Genomic DNA, 23,662 nt, shown 5'->3' with positions numbered 1-23,662 from the left:
GTACAACTTACACAGGTCCAGGTTCAGCTCACACACGTACAGGTACAACTTACACAGGTCCAGGTTCAGCTCACACAGGTAGAGGTACACGCACACAGGTCCAGGTACACCTCACACAGGTAGAGGTACAGCTCACACACGTACAGGTACACCTCACACAGGTCCAGGTCCAGTACACACATGTACCCCCAGGTGCTGCAGGAGCCATGCCCTCATTCCCCCCTGCACCGATTTCCATTGTAGCAGCTGGAAAATGCAGAGGTACCCTCCAGATTGGCTAAAGTAATTTATTAAATATGTGCAATAAAAATAACTGACATTTAACACAAGTGACTCCTTTTCTTGAGAAAATCTCCCAGATTTCAATACTTGCTCTGTTCATCCAGCACTTTGGAACACGCAATCACTATAAATTGCTTTCTTGGGGTAGTGGAACACCAAGAGGTCTTTTGGGATGAGATCAGCTCCTGCACACAGGGACATGGGCTGTTCTGGAATAATCTGAAGTGACACAGATGGAAACACCTCAACTGACACTCAGGCACAGTTCACTTGGACAGAGATGACACAGAAACCAGCCCTGAGCTCAGGACCACGCTCCTTCCTTGCATTCCCACTGCAGTCCTGTTCTTGCCAAATCCAGTTTCCAGTCCAACACTTTGCAGACCTTCTTTCCCTTGCTCAGACCTGCACCCATGCAATGGTTTTCCTCTGGAACATTTTGCTCAAGACCTCATGGCACAACATTAAACCTCACAGTGTTTTTCACCCCAGTGCTTATTTTGCCACTGTGGCAAACCCAGGTTGTTTATTAAGGGACAGCCCCAGGAAATCCACTTTTAAAGATGACACTGGTGGTCCTACTGTGTTCCAAAAGGGTCCTTTCACATTCTAAGAAGTTGCCATTTTATCACTGCTAAGTTACTTCCTTATCGTACCACAGAGTAGTTTTCATCCTTACACCTCTGAGCAAGATCAATGGTTATTGTTAGATATTTATTATTTACTCAGCATACAGAATACTAGGCTCTCAAATAGGAACCTGTGTTACTAAAGGGAAAATAAAAATACCTGTGTATTTGTTAATATAGATATGATTGTATGTATGTTCCTAATGTGTGTGTAATTATTGAGATATGTATTTGGAAGAGTTAGAGAAACAATTTATACCAAGATTTTTTGAAATCCAAGCATACTGATCTACCTGGAAAATCCAGAAGCTGCTAAGTGGGCTGCAGGCAAACTAGAAAAACTGTATTACAAAATCAGCTATTTATATATTGAACACCACCACACATTCACTCCATGGGAGCAAAAACCCCCAAATTTCCCCTTATATTATTATGATCACTCATTCCCATGCCCATGGTACCAATTCCATCCTGGAAAGCAACAGCTGGAATGTTACAGGTAGAGATGTGAGAATTGCTGCTTTGGTACAAAGCTTCATGCCTTGGGTCTTAATAGACTTTGTCTCTCTGAAGCTGTTAAAGACATGCTGCAGTCTGTGGCTGGTTGTGTTAATCAAGATCTAACTAGAAAAGCTCAGTATTTGAGCTGAAAGTGCACTAAAGCAGGCAAAAAGGTCTAAATTTACTAATTCAACTCTTCAGGGCCCAACCAAGTTTATTTTTTCATTTCTGTAAGGGGCCATTTCTTGGGGACACAGACTTGGAGGGTTTAGTTTAACCCTCCTGCCAAGTGGGCTCATAAGGCACTTGGTGCACAGTGAGAGAGGCCACAATATCCTGTCACCTCCTACACAGCAGCACAACACAGGAGAACATCCAATCAGCCCTCTGGATTTTCCATTTGGTGCTAATTCCTGGGATTAAGCAGTGCTTTGGGTACAGCTCTGCTGTCTTTAGAACCCTAAATCTGACATACATGCAAGGTCAGGCTTCCCCCACGCCTGGCTCCTGTTCCTCGAGCACCTCAGGGGACCCAGGGAAGAGACTTCACTCCCCTGATGTAATTAATGTGCTTGAACCCATTAAATTACAGACATGGGATTGGAAAGGAGAGCAGAGTTATCTGTCAGAATAATGTTTGTGGCCCAGAATATTTGGTACTTCTAACAGGAGCATTCTTAGGAGCAAAGCCCAGTGCTGCAGTGACAGCAACGCCAAGGGATGGCCGTGGGGATCACACTGGGCACTGATCAAGGCTAAAAACAGCCCACAGAAAAGATGATACAAGTTGCCCACAATTCTTAAATAGCTCTGAACAGCCACGTGCCCAGTTATTAAGACAAAGGAAGAAATACTTGTCTTGTCATCGCTTTGAGTATGTTTTGCCACTGCTTTTATTTGGGCCCCCTCGGGCTCGGGTCCTGTTTCCTACTGAAGGAGGTTGAAACTTTGCTCCTGAAGGACCTGGTTTCCTCAAACAGTAGCCACCTACTTTGGCTGTGAAGAGAAAAATAGAGATCATTATTGCAAGCACATCTAGTCCCAGCAGTGAACTTAATCCACTGTTTTGATTCCCAAGATCTGTTAAGTCTGAATGACTGAAGCAACCAGAAGCTGACAGGCATTGTGCCTCAGCATGTTCCACACCAGCAGAGGTCAGACTCCATGGTCAGGGCTCCTTTTCCTATCTCTAGGAAATAGCTCTGGAATCAGTTTATGCAGGCAGGATTTGCTTCTGTTTCCAAATTCTAAGCAGCAACAAACTAACAACTGCCTGGCATCTCATCAGCCAGGACAAACAGCAAAGCTGAGGACAGACTGAACTGTGGATCCAGTTTAAGACTGGGAAGTGCCGAGTTTAACCCCTATGATTCATTAAGGTCAGCTGGAATGGGCAATTCCAGAGCTCCTTCCAGGAACCTGGAGTACTGACATGCAGATATGAGCAAGCACAGCTCGGATAGAGCAGGTGAACTCTGAACATGCAGCTGACTAAAAATCTCCAGAGTCTGAAGGAGGAAAGGTTTGGATGTAACTGGCTGAAAGTTCTGGTGCTGCAGGCAGTTTGTTTAACTTCTGTGCTCTGGAAATAAAAGGATTTTCCACGTGCTTCATAAAGAGAACTGTTAAAAAAAACACCACCTGACATCAGCATCAAAGTCTCTCTGACAGTAAAAAAGCTGCACAATGATAAATCTGTCAAGTTCCTGGGTCTGGACTGGAAAGGAAAAGCAGTGCACAGCACTCACTGTTCAGTTCACCCTATAATTAGGATCAGATTAGAAGCCTTTGATTGGCCACTAAAAGCTAAATCAGGCTCTGGTTCCCTGTGTCAGCGTTCAGGAGCTTTCCAGAACACTGTTCAGCTGATTGTTCTATTCATGGTCATCCTGTTCCGCAGAAAAAAACCCTGAACTGATCAATTTATCCAATCTGCCAGTTTTCCCCACCAGCTGAGCTTGTGTCCTCCTTTTAACATGATTGTTATTGCATGATTTTGGGAATTTTCTCCCCAAGCACACTGCTCCAGCACAAGAACTATCACTTAGCTCACACAAATGCAAACCATGAGTTGCACAGACCCAGCTCTTGGGGATGAAACACTTTCCTTATTAAGCAAACGTTATTATCACTAACTAATGTCTTACCAGGCTGCACCAGAATGGTTTTGTTCATGGGGGATGTCCTCCGCTGGTTCATTTTACAGCCATCTCTGTCCATCAGGTGAGATCTCCAGGCCTGAAGTCAATTACAAAGAAGGGATAGTACAACTCCAGCAAAATTAGCCAATGTCACATGGGGAAAATGATAATTGTGTACAGGCTTTATGGCAACAGCACTTTAATCTGCTTTTTCAAAGTGTGAGATCCTTGATATGGAATAGAAATTAATATATCCATTATTTTAATATATCTTGAAAGGTATGTCACATGAAAACAACCCATAACAACACCAGAGTGAAGGGTGGCCTCACCTCCTCTCCAGGGGGAAAGTTCTCATGGCACAGAGGGCAACGGTTAGCCACGTTTTCTGGTTTGGCAGCTGAAATTGTTTGAAAAATAATGTAAGAATTGCAAAGAGAGGCTAATTTCAGACACAAGAAGAGAATTTGCACAGCAAATAGCATAAAACTACCCCATGACTAACCCAGCTCCTGCCCCATTATCATTAACTGCTCCCAAAGAAGCTCCATGTTTAATCATCTTCATCAAAACAAGATCAAAAGGAATCACAGAATCCAGAATTGCCTGGATTGGAAGGGATCCTAAAGATCATCCAGCTCTCCCTTGTGCTGCCACTCTTGGCCCTTGTACATAGTCTCTCTCCACCTTTCTTGTAGCCCCCTCAGGCACTGGAAGGCCACAATTAGGTCACTTCAAAGCCTTTTCTTCTCCAGGCTAAACAATCCCAATTCTCTCAGCCTTTCCCCATAGCAGAGGTGACCCATCCCTTTGATCAGCTTGGTGCCCTCTCTGAACTCATTCCAACAGGTCCATGTCCTTTCTGTGCTGGGATAGCGCTCAATCCACAGGGATATGGTAGAGATTTTCCAGTCTTTTCACTCACCCTCCCCACACACATTCACAGAGGCCAAGCACTGTAAAACTCAGGCATTTATCCCAAATCTTCTCCCTCCTGAGGATTTACTTAGATCCCTAAGGCTGAAACACAAGCAGCCTGACTTGCCAAAGATCCCTGGTGTTTGAAAGTCTGAACCTCTGATGTTCCACCTTCCTGTTTGGAGCTACTCACGATTGCAAATCCTGCTCTTTGTGTGTCTGGGCAGCTCATCCCTGGGCACGGCCTCTCTGCAGCGTGGGCACTTCCCAAAGCTGTCCCTTTTGTCACAGTCAGTCAGCAGGTGCTCCGTCAGGCTGGCGATCTCCAGCATCTGCAACACAGCCACGAAGGTTTGTGCTGAGCAAATAGGGATGGGATTTAAAAAAAATCACTTTAGCCTCACCTTCCAAAAGGACAAAGGGAAAATTCCATTTCAGTCCATTTATTAATTCATTTTCTAATGCTGCTCTTTTCCAAAAGCGCTACCCAAATCACACAGGTGTGTTCAGAATTCACCTGCCTGAGCGTTAAATATCTGACAGTGCCTCTAAACCAGAATAACAGCAGTCAATGTCTTTAGTAGCTGTGGGAAGCTCAGTCTGACCTGTTTGCAGTGCTCACACCGGGTTAACATGGGGCAGTGCTTCCAGTAATGCAGATCCAACCCTTCCTCTGTGAAGGACTTGTTCCTTTCACCACAAAAAATACACAAGCTGGGAAAAAAATACAAACATCAGTGACACCAGAGAGAAATGGATGAGCCCTGTTCCTTCTGTTCCAAGCTATTCTGAAAAACAGCCAATATCTTGAAGATGTTCTTTTCCCTGTGTAGTGCTGACCTGAGGATGGGGCAGGTACTGGGAGTAATTTATGGTAAATACAACTATAGAGCATTTTTTCCTAAAGAAAATTCCACAAAAGTTCTGACAGCAGCCCACCAAAACTGGCTTTCCTGGATCCAGAATTCCCAAGGGCTTCCTCTCCACCCTCCCCCTACAACACCCAGCAAAGCCACACCACATTTTCCCCTTATTTCACACTGGCAGCTGAACATTAAACTCTGGCTATTTCTTATCCCACAAGCAAACACTCAGAAAAAAAAAAAAAAGTACAAAGTCACACTGTCCAAGAACTTAAAAAAAAAAAAAAAAAGCAGCTAGGATTGCCTGGCGATAATTCCAAATGTGTTAGAGGAGATTTTAGTCTTTATTGTTTCACTGCTGAAGGTATTAGCTTTGATCTACTGGAAAAACGTTATTACTGTTAGGGGCTCACAGATGACACCAAGTGCTTAAGGTGATTAGAGGCTCATCTCACTTACTTATCCAGGTAATTTGCAACAGAGGAAAGTTCCTCCTGAATATTTGCTGCTGTAGCCTGGGGGCTTCCATATAGCTGGTAACCTGTAAGGAGAGAACTATTAAACCAAAATCACGTCTTAATTCATCTATGTTTCTTAACTCTTATTTGAAACTACCTACCTCGAATCTCTGTCTTCCGAAAATCAGATTCTTTCTCCTATTGAACAAAGAAATTTAACTCAGAAATTTGCCTTCCAGGGAGAAAAGGAACACACTATATTCTGATTTCTGTCTGGAATTTTAAACTTATAAGCAGAGCCAATGCACTACAATGTTTGTGCTTCTGGTTCTAGGGCAAACATCTTGTATTAAGGTACTATTTTATATTATAAAGGTATTATTATATTGTTATATTATAATAAAGAATCCAGATTTTACACTATGTTAGGAAAAACAACATCCCAGATTTTACACTATGTTAGGAAAAACAACACCCCAGATTTTAAACTGGACTGCTGAGGAGAAAAGTCACCCAGGGTATGTCTGGAGTTTCTCTCTTTTTAATGAGCCAACTCCAATGCTCATTGTCTAAGTCCATGATACCCGAGGAGCAAAGGATTAAAATAACTTTAAACCAAAACATGCTCACCTCTTCAGCTTCAACCTCTTCTAGTAACTCTAACTTTAGAGCTGCTGGGTGGCCTTTTAGAACTTTAATTTCCTCCTTTGTCTGTTTCTCTGCTTCTGTTGCTGCTTTCCTCTGCGCCTGGCAGGAAATACTCTGTCAGTTCGAAAAGCTTTGGAACCATCCCTCATACACAAGATATTGCAAAACACATCAGCACAGTGCTCATGGCTGATACAGGACAGGAAATCTCCTGCTTGGTTAAGTGATGAGTGTGATACAGCCACACCTCCCTTCTCCCGAATTCCTCTGCACCACCTGAAAGGAACACACAGCACAGCCTTTGGGCTTACTGTTCCCAATGGCTGACAGCAGAAAATAGCATTTGTGCATTTTCCCAACTGCTTGTCCATCTCTGTACTCCTTGTTGGCTTTATTCCCAGCAGTGAGTATAGGGAACACACTGAGCCTGCTACACTAAGGAACATTAACCACACACCTGAAGACACTCTGCTACCTGTGCAGCATCCAACCTGCCACGAAATCAGGATACTACTCAGCCAACTGCCGTGTCTGAAGTGGCCCTGTATGTTCTGCCCTCTCATTGCATACCCTCATTTCAGTTTCAGAAGATTTCCCGTCGATTTTGGCAAACCCATCGAAGAGTGTTTTGTAGCGCATGGTCTTGCGGGCGCCGGCGTCGTCCGGAGGGAGATGTTCCAGCACGGCTGCCCTGTGCTCCCTGTACATGGCAAAGATGATCCGCAGCACCACCTCACGCACCTCGTGGGCCCTGTGCTCCAGAGCCCCCGTGGCAAACTGAAAATAATTGTAAACAATTATGTCTCTCTTCTCTCGTATTTTTAAGGATTCGTTTATTAGTCCAAGACTCTCCTGCAGCAGGAGAAATCTTCCTACAAGACAGGTTTTGCAAATACTTTTTAACCTATTGATTCTTTTTTCCCCATATCTTGATTCATGGAATCCTAGAGTGGTTTGGGTTGAAAGGGACCTTAAAGCTCATCTCATTCCACCCCATACCATGGGCAGGGACACCTCCTACTAGACCAGGTTGTTCCAAGCCCTGCCCAACCTGGTCTAAAATTACCAGCACTGTTGATCAGGGGAATACACCTCTTCAGAAATTCTCAAGCACTCCAAACCAGCCAGGAAAGCCCCCAGAAAACCATCAGAAAATCCTCCATGTGCTGTAACCTCAACCTCTTACCTTCATGACGTTGTTGATGGTAAACCCGGAGTTTTCAGTCCCCATGGCTCTCAAGAGAGATTCCACCAATTCCACATGGCTCATTGCCAGGTGTGTTGGGGAGTTTGGTTTAAATGTTTTAACCAGGTGGACTGGAATAATCTGGAGAGGTTTCACTTCAGGGCACAGTGCCATTTCCTAGGAACACACAGAGGCAGTGAGCAGGCAGACACCGCATGAGGACAATTACCTGTCTCTGCAAAGGAGAGTTTTCTCATCTCTGTAAGTCACTTGCAACAAAGAACACATGAGTCACACCTGCAGCAGCAGCAGGTAGCCCCAGACTGCTCCAGGTGACCCTGATTTGGCAGGGGGGTGGACTGGATGATCTCCAGAGGGCCCTTCCAACCCCAGCTATTCTCTGATAAGATTCTGTGATAAGGTTCTGTGGTAAGCTGTAACACTTCACAGCAGCCAACCCTGGTCTCACAGCCCACTCTGATCAGGTGTTTCCCACCTGTGAGCTCCCAAATTTGAAGGGAAACACCCACCTGGATGAAGGTTGAAGCCAGAAGACGAAGACGGGATGAGGAGTCTCCTGTTCTAGAAAGCAAATGTGGCAGGGTTTTTTCCACACAATGAGAAGTTTCTAGCTTCCCTAGTTTGTGTTTTGGTATATATTGGGTAATGATCATTTTTAGAAGTTTCAGGGAAGCCTGAAAAACCTAAGTTAGAAAGAAAAAGGAAACACTGAGCAAAAGTAACACAGAGCCCCCTGTTTTCAGACAATACAGTAAAATCTATTCTTAATCTGGAATTAGAGTAACACCCTTAATGGAAGCTACTTCAGACAACTCTCTTCCAGAAAACCTGTTGCTAGGACTTAGATGAAAGGCTTCAGAAATTGTTTTATAAAGAGTAACAACTCGATTTTCTTCTTTTCTTCTTATTTAAGGTTTATTTGATGCCCAAGTGTCCCTCAGCTAAGTGCAGTCCCTTGAGCTCTCAAGTGAAGTAACTAAAAGTTACTTCATTGCTGTATTTCAACTTTAACAAACAAAAAGGCCCAACCTCACTGCACATTCACTGCATCAGCAGATGTTTCTCAAGCTCATGGCTCAGCCCAGGGTAGTGTTCTCCATCTGCTCAATGCCAGATATTGCCCAGTTGTTTTAGAGTTTTGAGGGGTTTTGGGTTTGGACTTAACAGCAGATTTATAAACAATTTGTTCCAAGTATCTCAACCCCACGGTTCTGCAATTTTGGCTGCCAGTTCTTCACTGGAGCATCAAACCTATCCCAACTTACTGAAGACACGGTGTCTTTGATGGCCCTTTCCACAAGGAAAACAGCAGCTCTCAGCATGCTCCTTAAATCCTCCTTTGGAGTGTCCACTGACACTTCCATCAGCTTCTTGGACACAGCCAGTAACGCGTCCTCTCGACACGACCAAGTTCTGGAATACGCTCCTGAAACCTGGGCACAAAACAGGTTTGTCTCTTAAAAGGTCCCTGCAGATATTTCAACACATATTTAACATTTATACAGAGAACCAGACTCACAAAGAACATATCAACTGAAGCATGAAATCCCCAGGTGTTCCCCACAGGAATCTGGCTTTATTAAAAGCACACATTTTGGAATGTGATCACAGAAATGGGATTAACAGGTCAGGGTCATGGAGCCCTTCAAGACACAGTGAGGGTTTCTCTCTCTCTGCAAAAGACAGTGGCAAGTTATGGGTATTCTGGACCAATATCCTAAAGCAGCCTGCTGGATCCTGCCTGTTTGTCAGCACAGCAAGTAATCAATCACCAAAGCTACAGATCTGTAGAAATACTGAAAGCAGGCATCCATAAAGCCAAGGCCTAATTTTAAGTTCAGATTTCTAAATAGCAGCTCTGGACACATAAAAATCCACTCAACTCAACACAGAGCACAATAACCATGGATTTGTTCTACTGGTTCTTACCAAAGTCTCTCCAAAAACCTCCACAACGGGGCTGGCTTCCCTCAGTGCCTTCTCTGTGAGTGGTTTGGGTTCCCCAGCATTGCCAGTCCTTGGAGCATCACCCACATCCTCTTCAGTCACCTCTGGCTCAAGGTAGGCAACAGCTTCATCCACCTGCTTGCAGATGGTTGGGAGAGGCCTCTCATCGTAAGGTAAAAATTCAACCTAGCAGAAAAAATAAAAAATTTGTTGTTCTGGAAATGACTCAGATGTGAAGTGGTTTTATCGCTAACTGGATTCACCTCAGTGCAATTTTTCTCACATCAAAGCAGCATCACTCCCCAGTTAACCACGAGAATAACCCCGTTGTTTGGAAGGTTGGACATCAGATTGTTTGCTCTGACAGATTTCTGCAGTAACAGAGGGAACACTACTCACATTTTCCTTGGAAAATGTTTCCTTGGAGGTTGTGGGCTGCGTCTGAGGAGAAAGAGGGGACTGGTAGGGAACAACAGACTCAGAAGTGGGATCCACCAACTGCTCTTCCAGCACAGACTCTGCCCTCTGGGGCTCTCCTTGGGGTGGGTCTGCAGGCTCAGGAGGGGAGCTCAGGGGGCTCTCAGTGCCACTCACAGACCCCAGAGGCAACTCAGGTGGTTTTCGGATCTGAAAAAAGGAAGGAGATTTTTTACAGCAAGGCTAAAAATGTGCTAAAATCAGTCAGTACAGCTACAACTCTGCCAACAGGATTCCGGGGGTTTCAAGTAAATATTAAACCTGGCTCACAGGTGTGTCATCATTCCCACTGGATGCAGCTTTATGAAACAGTCAAAAAACAATTCTGTGTGGGTGCACGTGTGGAGAGATTATAAAACTTCCTGTTCTGAGAACATTACATAATTGTATGTATGTACAAAATCACATGGATTCTGTATGGTTAGCCTTGATACCAGCCTAAGCCTCCTCTACCCCTCCAAAATAGGAGAAAGTACCTTATTCATGTGCATCATGTGAAATTATGCAAAAATTTCAGGATCCTAATGCCATTTTCTTGAGACCTCAACAGTTTAATGTGATTTACGGAGACTAAGCATGTTCATGAAACACCACATTGAGAGTCTTAAGTTGGGGAAATCCCCAATCCAAACAGAAAGCTGAAAATCTTGAGCAAATCTCAAAATTTCTATTAACTTGTGAATTAAGCTGGGTTGCTGTGCCATTTCTATTTAGAACACCCTCCTGAGTGTGGACTAACAGCACCCACCAGCAGCTGTGCATCCAGGAGGTCGTGCAGCTCCAGCTGCTGGTACACCTTCAGCCTGTACTCGTCCATCTGCTCCTTCTTCTTCTTGGCAAGGTCATAATCCTCCTTCTCTACCGCGTAACGCTTCTCCACCTCGTACCGGCCGAGTCGCTCCCCCACCTAGGATTGGTACAAATCACCTTGGAATCATATTCCTGCACACTTCTTGGAATCATTTTACTGAGCATTTCTTGGAATCACCTTACTGAGCATTTCTTGGAATCGCCTTACTCTACTTGCCTCATTGCCTCCAGCCAAATGACTCAATCAAGCTATCTGACTTTAAAACTATTCTTTTGGGAAATATATCGAAAATCATTACGATTCCACACAAACAGCAAGGCCCTGATAGGCCACTGGAGCACTGCTCCACTTAGGAGCCAAAGATCTTTCAACACCACCTTCTGCAAGTCTGCAATGGCCTGTTTGAGCTTCTTGGCGTGGTCGTAGCACTCGTGACGCACAGCTTCCCGCTTCTTCTCATCCAGCCTCCGGATTATCTGAGCCACCTCTGGGTCCTGGTACATGTCAAAGGCCAAATCGTCCAGAGGTGAAATGGAGTCACGTTTCCTGAAGGCATAAAGTGAATAAAATAATTTACAATAAGCCAGGCTTCTCTTTTCATTAACAGGGAATTAACAAAACACAGAGACCAACAACTACTTCACACCAAGCAGAGGTTTTGCCAGGGTATATGCAAAGAACATCCTTACCCAAGGTAAGTTCCATCTAAGGCAGGGTCATCTGATTTAATTCCCAAGTAGTGATCTATCAGCTTCTCTCTGGAAGGCTTTGGAAGGGTGGAAAAAAAATCTTAATGCACATTCACCAGTATCAGGTGTGTGTTCAAGACAGAATTCTGACTTTCCACAACCAACATCAGCTCTGCAACGTAGAGCACTTTTGTTTGGGGGCACATTGAAGCAAGGAGAGGCTGAAAATGAAAATGTCCCAACCAATTGTGTTTTAATTTTTGCATTCCCATATTAGGGTCAAATTTCTTGCTTCAAGAGAACATTAAAAATAAATTAATGCAACACAGCTCTGCTACAGCACAGAACTGGCAGAAGAAAGGTTCATCCCCTCACTCCAGGAACCTGTTCTTGAAGAGATGGAGCATCAGTAAAAGGACAGGGATGCTTTGCACTTACGCTGCTCATGCTGTCAAAGTCTGCTGGATCCCCAATGATGTTCACAGCTACCAGGGCAACCTGCAGAGATTCACAGAAAATGGAAACATGTGAGCTCATTCCTCTCTTCTTGGAACAAAAACCAGGGCCTGTGGTCATCAGGGTGGTGTGGAAGCAGAGAGGAGCACTGAGTGTTAAATGTGCCTCCTGCTCCACTGAAAATGTATCACCAAATCTACAACCCCGTTGTGCTGTTCCCTTTCCTGGTCTGGGATGGAACTGAAATGAGTCCCTGCAGAACTGAGGCAGGTGTTTGTGTGTCTGTACCACAGTGGCTGTGCAACACCTTCACTTAATGTCACAACAGGTCCAAAACACTCAAGAGTGGCTTTGTGACCCCAAAGCTGTTCTCAGAGGGAGTTCCTTGTCCTCAACACACACCCTGCTGTGTGGGCTAAACCTCAGCACAAACAAGAGTGACAGAATGTGCCCTTGACTCGTTTGTTCTGGATGAGGTGCATCCAGCTGATCCCAACTCAATTCTAACCTGTTATTTGTGTTTTGTGCTTTAAAACAAACTAAAATAAATACAGGAGCTTTCTACCAACATTTTTTGCTTCTACAAATCAAGGGAGCAGACTTCTGTGCCTGCTCTTTACTAGGGAAGTGTCACCTAGGTTACCAGGTAAGGATTTTCAACTCACCTGCCCGTACAAGTTGTATTTATTGGCATAATTTTTATGGAAAATCAGCTTCAGGTACTGGCCAACTGCATCCATGTACACAGATTTCAACTCTCGAGCTCTGAAATCAGTCTTCTCATTGTCTGAGAGAGGGACATAACTGGGAAGGAAAATGTAACACGTGAGCAGAGGATACATCCAAACACACAGGAGGATTTCTGCTCCTCAGGTTTAAAACTCCCTCATAAGTGAATCAACGTGTGCTGTTTTCCTGGCAAGACAATTCACCTGCATCTCCAGCTTTGTCACAGAGCTACACAAGCCCAGGATCTCCCTGCTGCTCACACAGCGTATCCACATCACACACAACCCACAGTGAGTACTATTTTCCCCTGAAGCTTTTCTTATCAAGACAATAAACTCATTCAGAACTTTCTGACTCACCCGAGTCTCTGAAACCTCTCTGACTGATAGGGAGCAAAGTATTCGGGCAGACTCTCACTGATGTAGAACTCAATTTTGCTTGCAATCATGTACTGGTGAGCGAGCAGCTGCAGCTTCCGGATCCGACACCTCTCCACCAACTGCAGGATGATTTCCTGGGGGTACTGACAGAGCCTGAAAGAGACACGGTTTCAGAATTCAATCATCCTTTTAAAGAAGACTTCACTTCCAACTTGAGCAATATTTAATTATGGAACTTTCAAGTTATTAATTGTAAGCCAACATCATAACTGTTGTAAGAAGAATCCCAAGAGTAGAGTGGAAACATTTTTCCCTTCCCTTTACTGTGTGCATATGTTCAGGTGCCCCGCACATGTTTAGAGCATGTGCTGAGACAAACACATTTTTCATACTAAGCCAAAGCAGTTGCAAACTCCAAGACTGCCAAGAACACAAATAGTTCCCATTTTCATTATCCAGGACTTCATTTAAATACAATGCAGTGCCTTTAGGTGTTAACCAAGGTGCTTTCTTCCCCCAAGATGACGATTCCATGGGATTAAAGTAACTTTTTTGCTTTATCAGTTTAGTCTGGGATGCTGCAAACTGCTCTGACCACGCACAGTACATCTGCCACTCATTTTAAACTTGGTGCTTCAGAACTTCAGTGCTCCAAGACCATCGCCTCACAGTACCTGGGCGACCGCCACCCGTTCACTGTTGGTGCATGAACCATCAGCTCCCGAGCACTGAACCCATCCTCGTGTCCCGACGAACTGACCACGGTGAAACCAATCTTGTGTGGCATCCTGGGGAGCTGAGCTGGTCAGAGCCACAGCCTTCAAGCTTAAACTCATCCCTGGAAGGATGATAAAAACCCACTGAGACACTACAGTCAAAGAATTGCATCCTGTGGTCTGTCAAGTCAGTAGATGATGAGTACAAATATATATTCCCTTTAATTAACACTGGCACCATAAATGTTTTTATGGTGCCGGTTTGATTAGTGCTGAGCAAAACGAGGATATAGCTCACTTGCAGAGCAGTCTGACATTACATTAAACCTGCTAATCCAAGATGGAGCTTGAAACTAGGAACTCCAAATGCACACAGGAGCAACCTGCACCAAACCTGTACCTGCACCATGGTCTGTGTGTTGGAGCCAGAGGAACAAAAAGCAAAGCACAAGGTCAGTTTAGTCTCTTTGGGAACGCCACGCACCCACCGCGGCTACTGCTAGGGACACAAGACAAGCACCGGGACCGCCGCTGCCCAGCCCGGGCCGTGCCGGTGTTACGGCACCAACACCGGCCCCGTCCCTCCCTCCCCCATCGGCCCCGCAGGAGGCGCAGGCCCGGAGGGGTCACGGCCGCACCGCTCCGGGGGGACGGCCAGAACGGGCGGCGGACAAAGCACGCGGGGGCCTGGAGGGACCTCGGGAGGTCCCCGGGGCAGAGGGAGAGCGGAGCGCGGAGGGGAAGCGCCGGGCCGGGCCCCACCTGGCTCAGCGCGGCCCCATCGCCGCTCTCATGGCAACGCGGCCCCGCCGCGCAGGCGCGACCGCCCCGCCCGCCCCGGGGCGCCTGCGCGGGGCGGCCCCGACCCCGACCCCGGCCCCAGCCCCGGCCCCGGGCGGGGAGCGGCGCCGGCCCCGGCCCGGCTATGGCGGAGCCGCTGCGGCCCTTCCGCCTGCGCGGGTGCGGCGGCCCGCAGAAGTTCGGGGTGGCGGCCGGGAGCCTGCGCGGGTTGCTGAGGAAGGGCTGTCGGCTGCTGCAGGTGCGGGGCGGAGCGGGCACTGCCGGGCTGGGTGCCGCCGGGTGCTACAGGCGTGAGACGGGACCGTGCGGGGCGGAGCGGGCACTGCCGGCTGTGGATGGTGCGGGACAGGCGGGGAGCTGCTGGGTGCTACAGGGACGGGACGGTACCAGGCTGGGATGCTGCTACAGATGTGGGGCGGGTCTGCCGATGCGGGACGGGACCGTGCGGGACTGGGATTACAGGGTGCCGCAGCTCCGGGCCGGGGCTGGAGCCGCTCGCAGTGCGGTGCGGGGCTGGCCGGAGCCGGGGTCTCACCCGCCCGCGGGGCAGCTTCCCTTGCCAGGCAGCCGCCTCTGCCTCTACGAGGACGGGACGGAGCTGACCGAGAGCTACTTCCGAGCGCTGCCGCCGCAGACGGAGCTGGTGCTGCTGGGCCCCGGGGAGAGCTGGCGGGGCTGTGAGTGCGGGGCCGGGCGGGGGGCGCGGGGGCAGCGCCGGCGCCGGGGGCTCAGCCGGTGCCGCCTCACCTGCCCCAGGTGCCAGCGACATCGAGCGGCTCCTGGCCGCGTTCTGCAGCCAGCAGGACGCTGTGGTGGAGGCTGCGCGGAGGCTGCTGACGGACGAGCGGGCTCCCCACAGGCAGAAGCTGCTGGCGGATCTCATCCACAACCTGAGCGAAAACATCCTGGCCGAGGACAAGGAAGACGACAAGAAATGGTTTGAAGGTGGGTTCGTTGCCGTAGGAGGCTGCTAAGGGACTCCCAGGTCTTGCCCTGCCCTGAGAAGTCGCTTCTGTAAATTTTGCTGCTCTTAAGGCAAAGTCTGGGAACTCTTCTGGCTGGTGGGATTGGGTACTTGGTCTGGGGTTTAGTTATCCCTTCCATCCTGTGTCTTTAGGTTTCTTTAAAGTATATGCATATTTTCTATCAGACAACGTTTTTAAGAGATGGTGTTCCCTATTGCTTTATCAAAGATATCTCTGAAATACATTTTCCCCCATTAATATAAGCGTGCATTTATGATGTTTTAATGATTTACTAATAGTATATTGATAACTTGCACATCTCAGCCAGCTAATCTTGGTTTATCTTCTCTTTACACTCTGCAAGTCCCCCTTCCCATTCCCAAGCCACTACTGCAGTTCTTCCCCAACAATTCTGTTTTCCTTTCACAATCTCTTGGTGTTCCACATAGACGCAGTAACAAGAAACATTTAACAATACCAGCTACGGCTCTCTCAGCAGATGCTCTACAGCATTCTTTTAAGTGCTGAGAGCAGGGTAGTCCTGAACTAGTAAAATAAAAATGGGAAATAAAAAAAACCCTGTGCATCCTGTGTTAGTGAAAAGCCAGGATGAACTCCCAGCTGGGCAGGAGCTGTGCTGAGGTACAAAACACTCTTGTTCCCTCCAGGGCTGGAGTCTCGGTTCAAGAACAAATCCAGCTACCTGCGGCATAGCTGTGAGAGCAGAATGCGGGGCTACATGAGAGAGGTAAAAGTTTCTGTTGAAGTAACTTATAACAAGCTGTAACAGTAATTCTGTGGCCACAGGAGTATAAAGCACTTTTACAGTGTAACATTGTGATTGTAGAAAAGAGCCTCAGGCTGCCACAGGAACGGAGGAGTGATTGCTGGGTTTCCCCCCTCTAGGTTAGTGGTTTTATTTCAAACGTTCATCCTGCAGCACGAGATGCCTACAGAGGGATAATCGACCTGATGGCAGATAAACTGAAATCTGTGAAGTACAATGGGTGCTACTTTGACAGAAGGGAGGAGGAGGAGGCAGCGCGCCTGTGCACGGCAGAGGGGTGGTTCTCCTGTCAGGTACCTGCAGCCTTCCTGAAGAGTCACGGAATGGTTTGGGTTGGAAGGGACCTTAAAGATCATCTCATTCCACTCCCTGCCAGAGTTGTTCCAAGCCCTGTCCAACCTGGCCCTGGACATTTCCAGGGATCCAGGGGCAGCCACAGCTTCTCTGGGCAACCTCACCACCCTCACAGGGAGGAATTTCTTCCATATACCTAAGCTTCCCCTTTTTCTGTTTGAACCCATTCCCCCTTTGGCATCAGGGGAAGGAAGGGGTTTCCTGGGTGCGGGTCAGGCTGGGGGGGATGTGGGGTGCAGGATCACTAGCACATGGCAGGATGAGTGTGACACCTTTCACAGGGCCCTTTCGACAAAGACGACTGCCCGTGTAAGCATTCCATCAACCCCTACAGCAACAGGGAAAGCAGGATCCTCTTCAGCACCTGGAATCTCGACCACATGTATGTACAAAGCGTTAATCCAGACTTACCTGCCTTGTGCCCTTCAGCTGCATCAGAAGCCTTAGTCCTGTGCAGTCAGCTCTGCTGTGAATGTGTTGTGAGAAAAGGTGCTGGGATGCTGCAGCTGATCTGAGAACAAAACCCTGAAGACAGATGAGATGCTGCCTCTCATTAGCTGCTTTGCTTCTGTGCAGCTTTGCTTTGTATGGAACCCCTTCTCACTGCACTAGCCGTGTGAATTCTCCTCTCTGGCAAAACCCCCTCTGACCCATTTCAAATGTAGGTGTGAAGCAAACAAGATCTGCTAAACTGATTTCCTTGGGGGAAAAAATCATACAACTAGTTATGGAGAACGAATTCCAGTTTTGCCTGGCTCTGAAAGGAAGATGGAGGTTTGATTATTCTGAAAAAAACTCTTGATGGCAATTTTGTCTTCTCTTTTGTGTCCCCAAGAATTGAGAAGAAACGTGCTGTTGTCCCAGAACTGGCAGAAGCTGTCAAAACACGAGACGGGAGAGAAGTGAACTGGGAATACTTCTATCAGCTGCTGTTTACCCTGGATAATTTAAAACTCGTACATATTGCTTGTCATAAGAAAACCAATCATAACCTCAGCTGTGACAAAACCAGAATTTACAGAAAGAGGAAGCAAACCCATGAGATTTCGTAGTGCTGTCTCTGGAAGGGACCTGCTGCTTTTTTCAATCATGTCAGCCTGTTGGTTTTAAATAGCTCCAATTTCTTAAATAAGAACTATTTGAGAGTCCCTGGCACGAGACTGGCTGGGTAACCCAACCAGAACCTCTCAAAGCACACTCCAATATCCTGTTTAATTCTCCTCTCCTGCCTTCCCACTCCTTACAAGCTTCCCTCAGCTCAAATCAAGTGTGATAAAGGCACAAAATGAGCCAGAGGCTGACACTGATTCTACCCTGTCATCTCTGGCCAGTGTTGGCCCAAAACTCACAGTACACAGAAATGAAACTTGGATGAAACATTTCTTACAAACTAATCTGCAGGGGCTCATAGATTCTTATTCCTTTGAAGATTAAGCCAAACAAAGAAGGATTTAGAATCATGTTTTACTCTGTGCCTTTTGCAGGTAGCAACCAGTGTATTTCAGGAATGCCAAAGGTGATTCAGCAGCAGAGCTGCCACCTCACCTGTGCCAAACTCCTGCCCTCATCCCCGACCGCCCCTTTGCCATTGTTTCAAACATGCCTCTCCCAGAAAGAAGAGCAAGGCCATGGCATATCCCCGCATTTTTGCTTTCCCCACCTTTATTTGCCATCTTCCCTGCTGATTTCCCTCTCCTTTCTAACACTTTCTGCCTCTTCAGCTTGAGTTTGCTTGAAGCACCAGCAGCAAGGACAGCTATAATGATCATGTTTACAGTAACATTTACTCACTGCCTTGGAAAATATTGCTTTGGTAAAACATTTCCTACCTCAGGCAACAAAATCACAAATGGTTCCATTTTATACTTGAATTTTTTTTTTTTTTTAATACCAGCTGATAGCAACTGAACTTTTGGGATTGTCAGTGTAAATCATGTGAACTTTTTAAATAAAAAAATGCCCCCACATCTGTGTGTGTGTGAGTACGTGGAGGTGCACTAGAGATTAATCAGGTGTGATAGAGCATGAAGGGAAACGTGTTTATGAATGGAGCACCAGCACCAGCTACTTCCTGCTCTGTAAATAATAGGAAAAGCTGTTTTCCCCCATAGTGTTAGTCCTGGATCAGTTAGTCCACGTGGAATTGTGTGGAAATGGTGTTTCTGCCTGAGCTCTGAATTACTGGATCTTGGAAGCTTTGCTATAGAGAGTATTGATTTACTTTAAACAACAAACTCAGTCTCTTTCCAAACACTGTGATCTGAAAAGTAAGGAGATGCATTTTAAACACAGGATTTCCCATTCCACTGCACGCAGTTGATCCTTCCAGCTTCCCTTCCTGCCCTGTTGGACACTGGGGAGGGCAGCACCGGCAGGGTTCTGGTGACAAACCCCGTGTCACCCATGTGGCATGTGTGCCCCAAACTGAAAATGCATTTTGCGCAGTGAAATGAATGTCTGTGAAACTGTGTTTGCTAGAAAGAGCCAGCAGTAAACACAGCACTGAAGGAATGCTGGGAGGAGCTGCTGCAACACCGAGCTGGGCTGGAACCATGAATATGCGATTTAAAAATCTGGATTTTTCCGTGTTACAGAATTAGAGTGAAAAAGAGCCAAGAAATATCTTTGACAGAAACAATGCATCAGCTGGAGTGGAAATGGGAATGCATTACCATGCCATGCATATGCAATTTGTTTGCCTTACAACTTTTGAATGTTTAACAGGCTCTAGCTGTAGAAATTAATATTTATTTAAACCATCTGCTGATAGCATTTTCTCTTTATTTTTAGAAACATAGAAGGAGCTATAACAATAAATATCTGGAAGCTTATTGCATAATCACAGTTTCAAAGAAATATTCCCACAAACACCGGGTGAATTAAGAGTTCCTGGAATCAGCTGAGGTTGCTCCTTTGTTTTTTAAACATGCAGAGGGGGCTGCCCCACAGCCTTAGCAATCTTCCTCTGTCCATCAAATCCAATATTGCTTGTTTATCACCACCAAAGCATTTGTTTCCAAAATCCCTGCTGGAAATCAGTTGAAAATCGATGAAGGACAACACTTAGAGCAGCATGTGGAGGGAGGAGGCAGCACCAGGGTGTGGGTGTTTGGGGAGCTGCTGTGCAATGAAAATGTGCTGAACTCCCAGAGATGAGCACACTGAACCCACTCTGACATGCTGCATTTCATTTTGCCAGCAGAACTGCATTTTAGAGGTTTAACTGGTCCTCAGTTAGGTGTAAACAACCCACACAAGGGAGACCCTTGACCTTCTTTGTACCAGGGAGTCAATTTGCTCCTTTATTACCTGGATGCCATGGACATCACAGAATTAAAAGAAAAAGAACCTTGTTCCAGCATCCTTTTCTTGACTGTTTTGAAAAAAAAGGAGTGAAAACAAATATTTCCTCAAGATACGAGGCTCAAATTTACAAAAAGGCTATAAGAACTTCTATTTTCCCTGGGTTTTTTTCCTAAATATCAGTGGTAAAGTGCTAAGTTATATTTTATTTCCAAATCACTGAAAATTCGGTCTTTGCCCCAGATAACCACTGGAATACTGTATCTGCTAATTCCAGCAAAACAAACTGTCCCAGTTCTCTCCCTGAGGAAAGGGAAACAGACACCTCATGTTACTGACACAGCCATTGCCATGTGGTCACAAAGAAAAAGAAGAAGCATTTAATTTGTTTACAGTTTGCTCTTAGACAACATCCTCCTCCTCCTCCTCATCATCATCATCTTCCTTTGCGATGAAATGGAGCTTCCTGGCTTCTCGCCTGCTCCTGGTCATGCTTGGGAGCACAACTGCTGGGAGATCCTGGAGGGAAAAGATCAAATCAGTAAGGAAATCTGTGGTGGCAAATGGCAGAACTCCTGCCTCCACCAGTTCCCATCTTCCCTCAGCTGACACAGGAACCAACCCTCAGCTTGCAAGCAGTGGCACAAACCCAAAGCTGAAGCTGTGAGACTTTGAGGGGAGTCTGCCCAAACCAGATCCATGGGCAGTCTCAAGGCTGGCCTTCCTTCCACAGGTGTGAGAGGATTTGCAGAGGGTGAAGGGCTCCCTAAACAAATCCTCACTGCTCCCTAAATACCACAGGAAATACCTAAAAGAGGGTGGCATCACTTCCCCCCAGGTTATGCTTGTTAAAGGCATTCAAATCTAAAGCTCTGGCCCTTGGATCAGTTCAAAAGCTGAGGTAGACAGAAACCAGTTTCCATTCCAAACAATCCCAATGCAGCAGGGCTGGAACTGCGTGATCTTTAAGATCCCTTCCAACTCAAGCCATTCTATGATTCTGTTAAGAACCAAAGACTTGCAAGAAACTATTTTGCCAACAATGCTGTGTCTCCATAATGTCATTATCAGTAAAAATACCTATCTTACAGAATTGGACTAAAAAAATCTAAATAAGAAAGATTTTACATCTGAAATTAATTTGGCTAGGCAAGTAGTTTCATCTCTGATGGAGACAATTCTATCTGGGATACAGGGGTATGACTCCAGGTATCCAACAACACAAATTCGCCAAGAGTTTTGAGGCAAGTTTTAAGCAGACCAGGGCTGAGTCTGAAGCAGGAACAGACTCATCATCTCACCAGCTCAACATCTCCAAAGAACCGGTGCACTGGCATGGGCTGGTTGCTGTCCTCATCCGAGAGGCCGCTGCTGTGCTCCAGGAGCATCGTCCTCCGTGGGCGATCCGCATCCTCCGAGGTGGCCCCGTCAAAGCTGCCACAGCTGCTCTCCTCTTCGCTGAACACGTGATGGTGGTGCAGAAACCCCCCCATTTTTAATGGAGTACCGCTGGATTTTACTGAGTGTGGCTCCAGAGAAACACCATGCTCCTTTTCCTGCTTCCCTTCATCAGTCTCTGGAATGCTTTCATCTTTTTCCTGTTGGATAATACTGCTGTCTCCTGGATCTTCTGAACCTACATCCCCATCAAATGTTTTAGGTGTTTCCCCCAGTGCACCAAGGTTTCCGCTTTCATATGTGAGTCCTTCTAGCTCTGATTTTAGACTGCTTTCTTCACATTTCATCTTCTTTGCGTGCTGTCCTTCAACAGCTTCATGCGATGAACACTGTTAAAAAAAATAGACAAGATCCTAAAGCTCACTTGAAATAAACAAGAATAAAATCACAGTATCTCTTTAGTTGCAAAGCTGGCTGTGGAACAGAGGCGCTCCATCACACGAGTGGCATCCTGATCTGAACCTTCTAAGAAAAGTAATTAGTAGAAAATGCATGTGAAGAGACGAGAAGAGGAACAGACAGCTTACATAAACCACAATGTACAGTCCATCACCGGCGAGCGGAAAACACTTCTCAGAGAATAAACTAGCACCGTGCGAGGTCAATCACCATGTTCTTATTTTCTTAAGGATGATGCTAATAGGAATTACTGTGCCACGCCTGACTGTCATCACCCGGCAGGGCGAGTGGCTAAGTCTGCTCATATTTCTGCACTGGCACAAACAACGTCGTGAGAGAAGGGGGAACGGCGATAAATTTACTCAAATTCTCCTGATAATTCCCACATCGTGATGCTCAGACTGTAGCTGGTAATAATTACCTGCGATCCCCCCACGCGGTGACCGCCCTGCCCCGCGGCCTTTCCCTCCCACACCAGTCCACCCGGCCCCGTTCCTCGTACCGGGCTCGCCGTGTCGGCTGCTTCCCCCGCGGGCTGTGCAGGGTCGGCTGCCGGGGCCGCCTTCGCGGAGCGCCGGGCCCGCTGCCGTGGCCGTGGCCGGGCCGGGCGAGCGGGGCCGCGGGTGTCCGAGGGCCTCCGGCCCCGCGCCGCGCCACCGGCCGCCATCTTGGGCCGCGCGCGGGCCCGCGCTCGCCATCTTGTGGAGCCACTCGGCTCAGGAGCCCTGGGGCGACGGCCGGCACCGGGCACCGGGATAAGGGCTCCGGGCCAAGGGCAGTCTCATCCCGCCCGGTGAGGTCGGGGAGCCCACGGTCCTTACAACAGCCCCCTCACACACACAGCAGCCCCTCACACACAACAACCCCTCACACACAGCAGCCCCTCGCACACAACAACCCCTCACACACAACAACCCCTCACACACAACAACCCCTCACACACAACAGCCCCCTCACACACAACAGCCCCCTCACACACAACACCCCCTCACACACAGCAGCCCCTCACACACAACAGCCCCTCACACACATCAGCCCCTCACACACAACAGCCCCTCGCACACAGCAGCCCCTTGCACACAACAACCCCTCACACACAACAGCCCCTCACACACAACAGCCCCCTCACACACAGCAGCCCCTCACACACAACAACCCCTCACACACAACAGCCCCCTCACACACAACCCCCTCACACACAACAACCCCCTCACACACAGCAGCCCCTCACACACAACAGCCCCCTCACACACAACAGCCCCTCACACACAGCAGCCCCCTCACACACAACAACCCCTCACACACAACAGCCCCTCACACACAGCAGCCCCTTGCACACAACAACCCCTCACACACAACAGACCCTCACACACAACAGACCCTCACACACAACAGCCCCTCACACACAACAACCCCCTCACACACAACAACCCCCTCACACACAACAACCCCTCACACACAGCAGCCCCCTCACACACAACAACCCCTCACACACAACAGCCCCCTCACACACAACAACCCCTCACACACAACAGCCCCTCACACACAACAACCCCTCACACACAACAGCCCCCTCACACACAACAGCCCCTCACACACAACAGCCCCTCACACACAGCAGCCCCTCACACACAACAACCCCTCACACACAGCAGCCCCTAGCTTGGACCACAGACAGCGTCACCTTAACAGAAGCTTTGCAAACGGAACATAAAGCAGCTCGTCACGGGCCACAGAATCACA

The 23,662-nt window shown here is 47.3% G+C and overlaps 3 protein-coding genes across 4 annotated transcripts; 1 reads left to right on the top strand and 2 right to left on the bottom strand.

The window, feature by feature from the left end:
* Window positions 1–271: 271 nt before the first annotated feature.
* On the bottom strand, window positions 272–14,693 carry CEP104 (centrosomal protein 104). The gene is made up of 22 exons (XM_039564052.1): window positions 14,615–14,693; window positions 13,811–13,974; window positions 13,116–13,289; window positions 12,693–12,831; window positions 12,010–12,069; window positions 11,572–11,648; window positions 11,260–11,428; window positions 10,820–10,978; window positions 9,994–10,221; window positions 9,577–9,780; window positions 8,913–9,080; window positions 8,157–8,330; window positions 7,627–7,803; window positions 7,011–7,217; window positions 6,423–6,539; window positions 5,954–5,990; window positions 5,794–5,875; window positions 5,077–5,185; window positions 4,665–4,803; window positions 3,886–3,953; window positions 3,560–3,650; window positions 272–2,408 (listed from the first exon to the last, which is right to left on the bottom strand). The coding sequence occupies exons 2-22, from the start codon at window positions 13,921–13,923 to the stop codon at window positions 2,275–2,277; spliced, it is 2,826 nt and encodes a 941-aa protein (XP_039419986.1). The 5' UTR covers window positions 13,924–13,974; window positions 14,615–14,693; the 3' UTR covers window positions 272–2,274.
* Window positions 14,694–14,743: 50 nt separating this feature from the next.
* Window positions 14,744–18,724, top strand: DFFB (DNA fragmentation factor subunit beta). Of its 2 annotated transcripts, none has more exons than XM_039564058.1 (7): window positions 14,744–14,891; window positions 15,204–15,330; window positions 15,410–15,598; window positions 16,287–16,366; window positions 16,525–16,698; window positions 17,041–17,141; window positions 17,595–18,724. In XM_039564058.1, exons 1-7 carry the CDS (start codon window positions 14,778–14,780, stop codon window positions 17,809–17,811), a joined length of 1,002 nt encoding a protein of 333 aa, XP_039419992.1. In that variant the 5' UTR covers window positions 14,744–14,777; the 3' UTR covers window positions 17,812–18,724. The 2 variants fall into 2 exon arrangements, with proteins under 2 accessions (XP_039419992.1, XP_039419993.1); XM_039564059.1 differs by lacking the exon at window positions 14,744–14,891 and adding an exon at window positions 14,903–14,991.
* A 238-nt stretch (window positions 18,725–18,962) lies between these two features.
* Window positions 18,963–22,601, bottom strand: C21H1orf174 (chromosome 21 C1orf174 homolog). The gene is made up of 3 exons (XM_039564060.1): window positions 22,422–22,601; window positions 21,364–21,849; window positions 18,963–20,581 (listed from the first exon to the last, which is right to left on the bottom strand). The coding sequence occupies exons 1-3, from the start codon at window positions 22,584–22,586 to the stop codon at window positions 20,465–20,467; spliced, it is 768 nt and encodes a 255-aa protein (XP_039419994.1). The 5' UTR covers window positions 22,587–22,601; the 3' UTR covers window positions 18,963–20,464.
* Window positions 22,602–23,662: the final 1,061 nt, after the last annotated feature.

Source organism: Corvus cornix, chromosome 21 (assembly GCF_000738735.6).
Source record: "Corvus cornix cornix isolate S_Up_H32 chromosome 21, ASM73873v5, whole genome shotgun sequence".
In the NCBI taxonomy this organism is placed as follows: domain Eukaryota; kingdom Metazoa; phylum Chordata; class Aves; order Passeriformes; family Corvidae; genus Corvus; species Corvus cornix.
The sequence above is the reverse complement of the archived record's forward strand: the minus strand, read 5'-3'. Positions and strand labels throughout refer to the sequence as shown.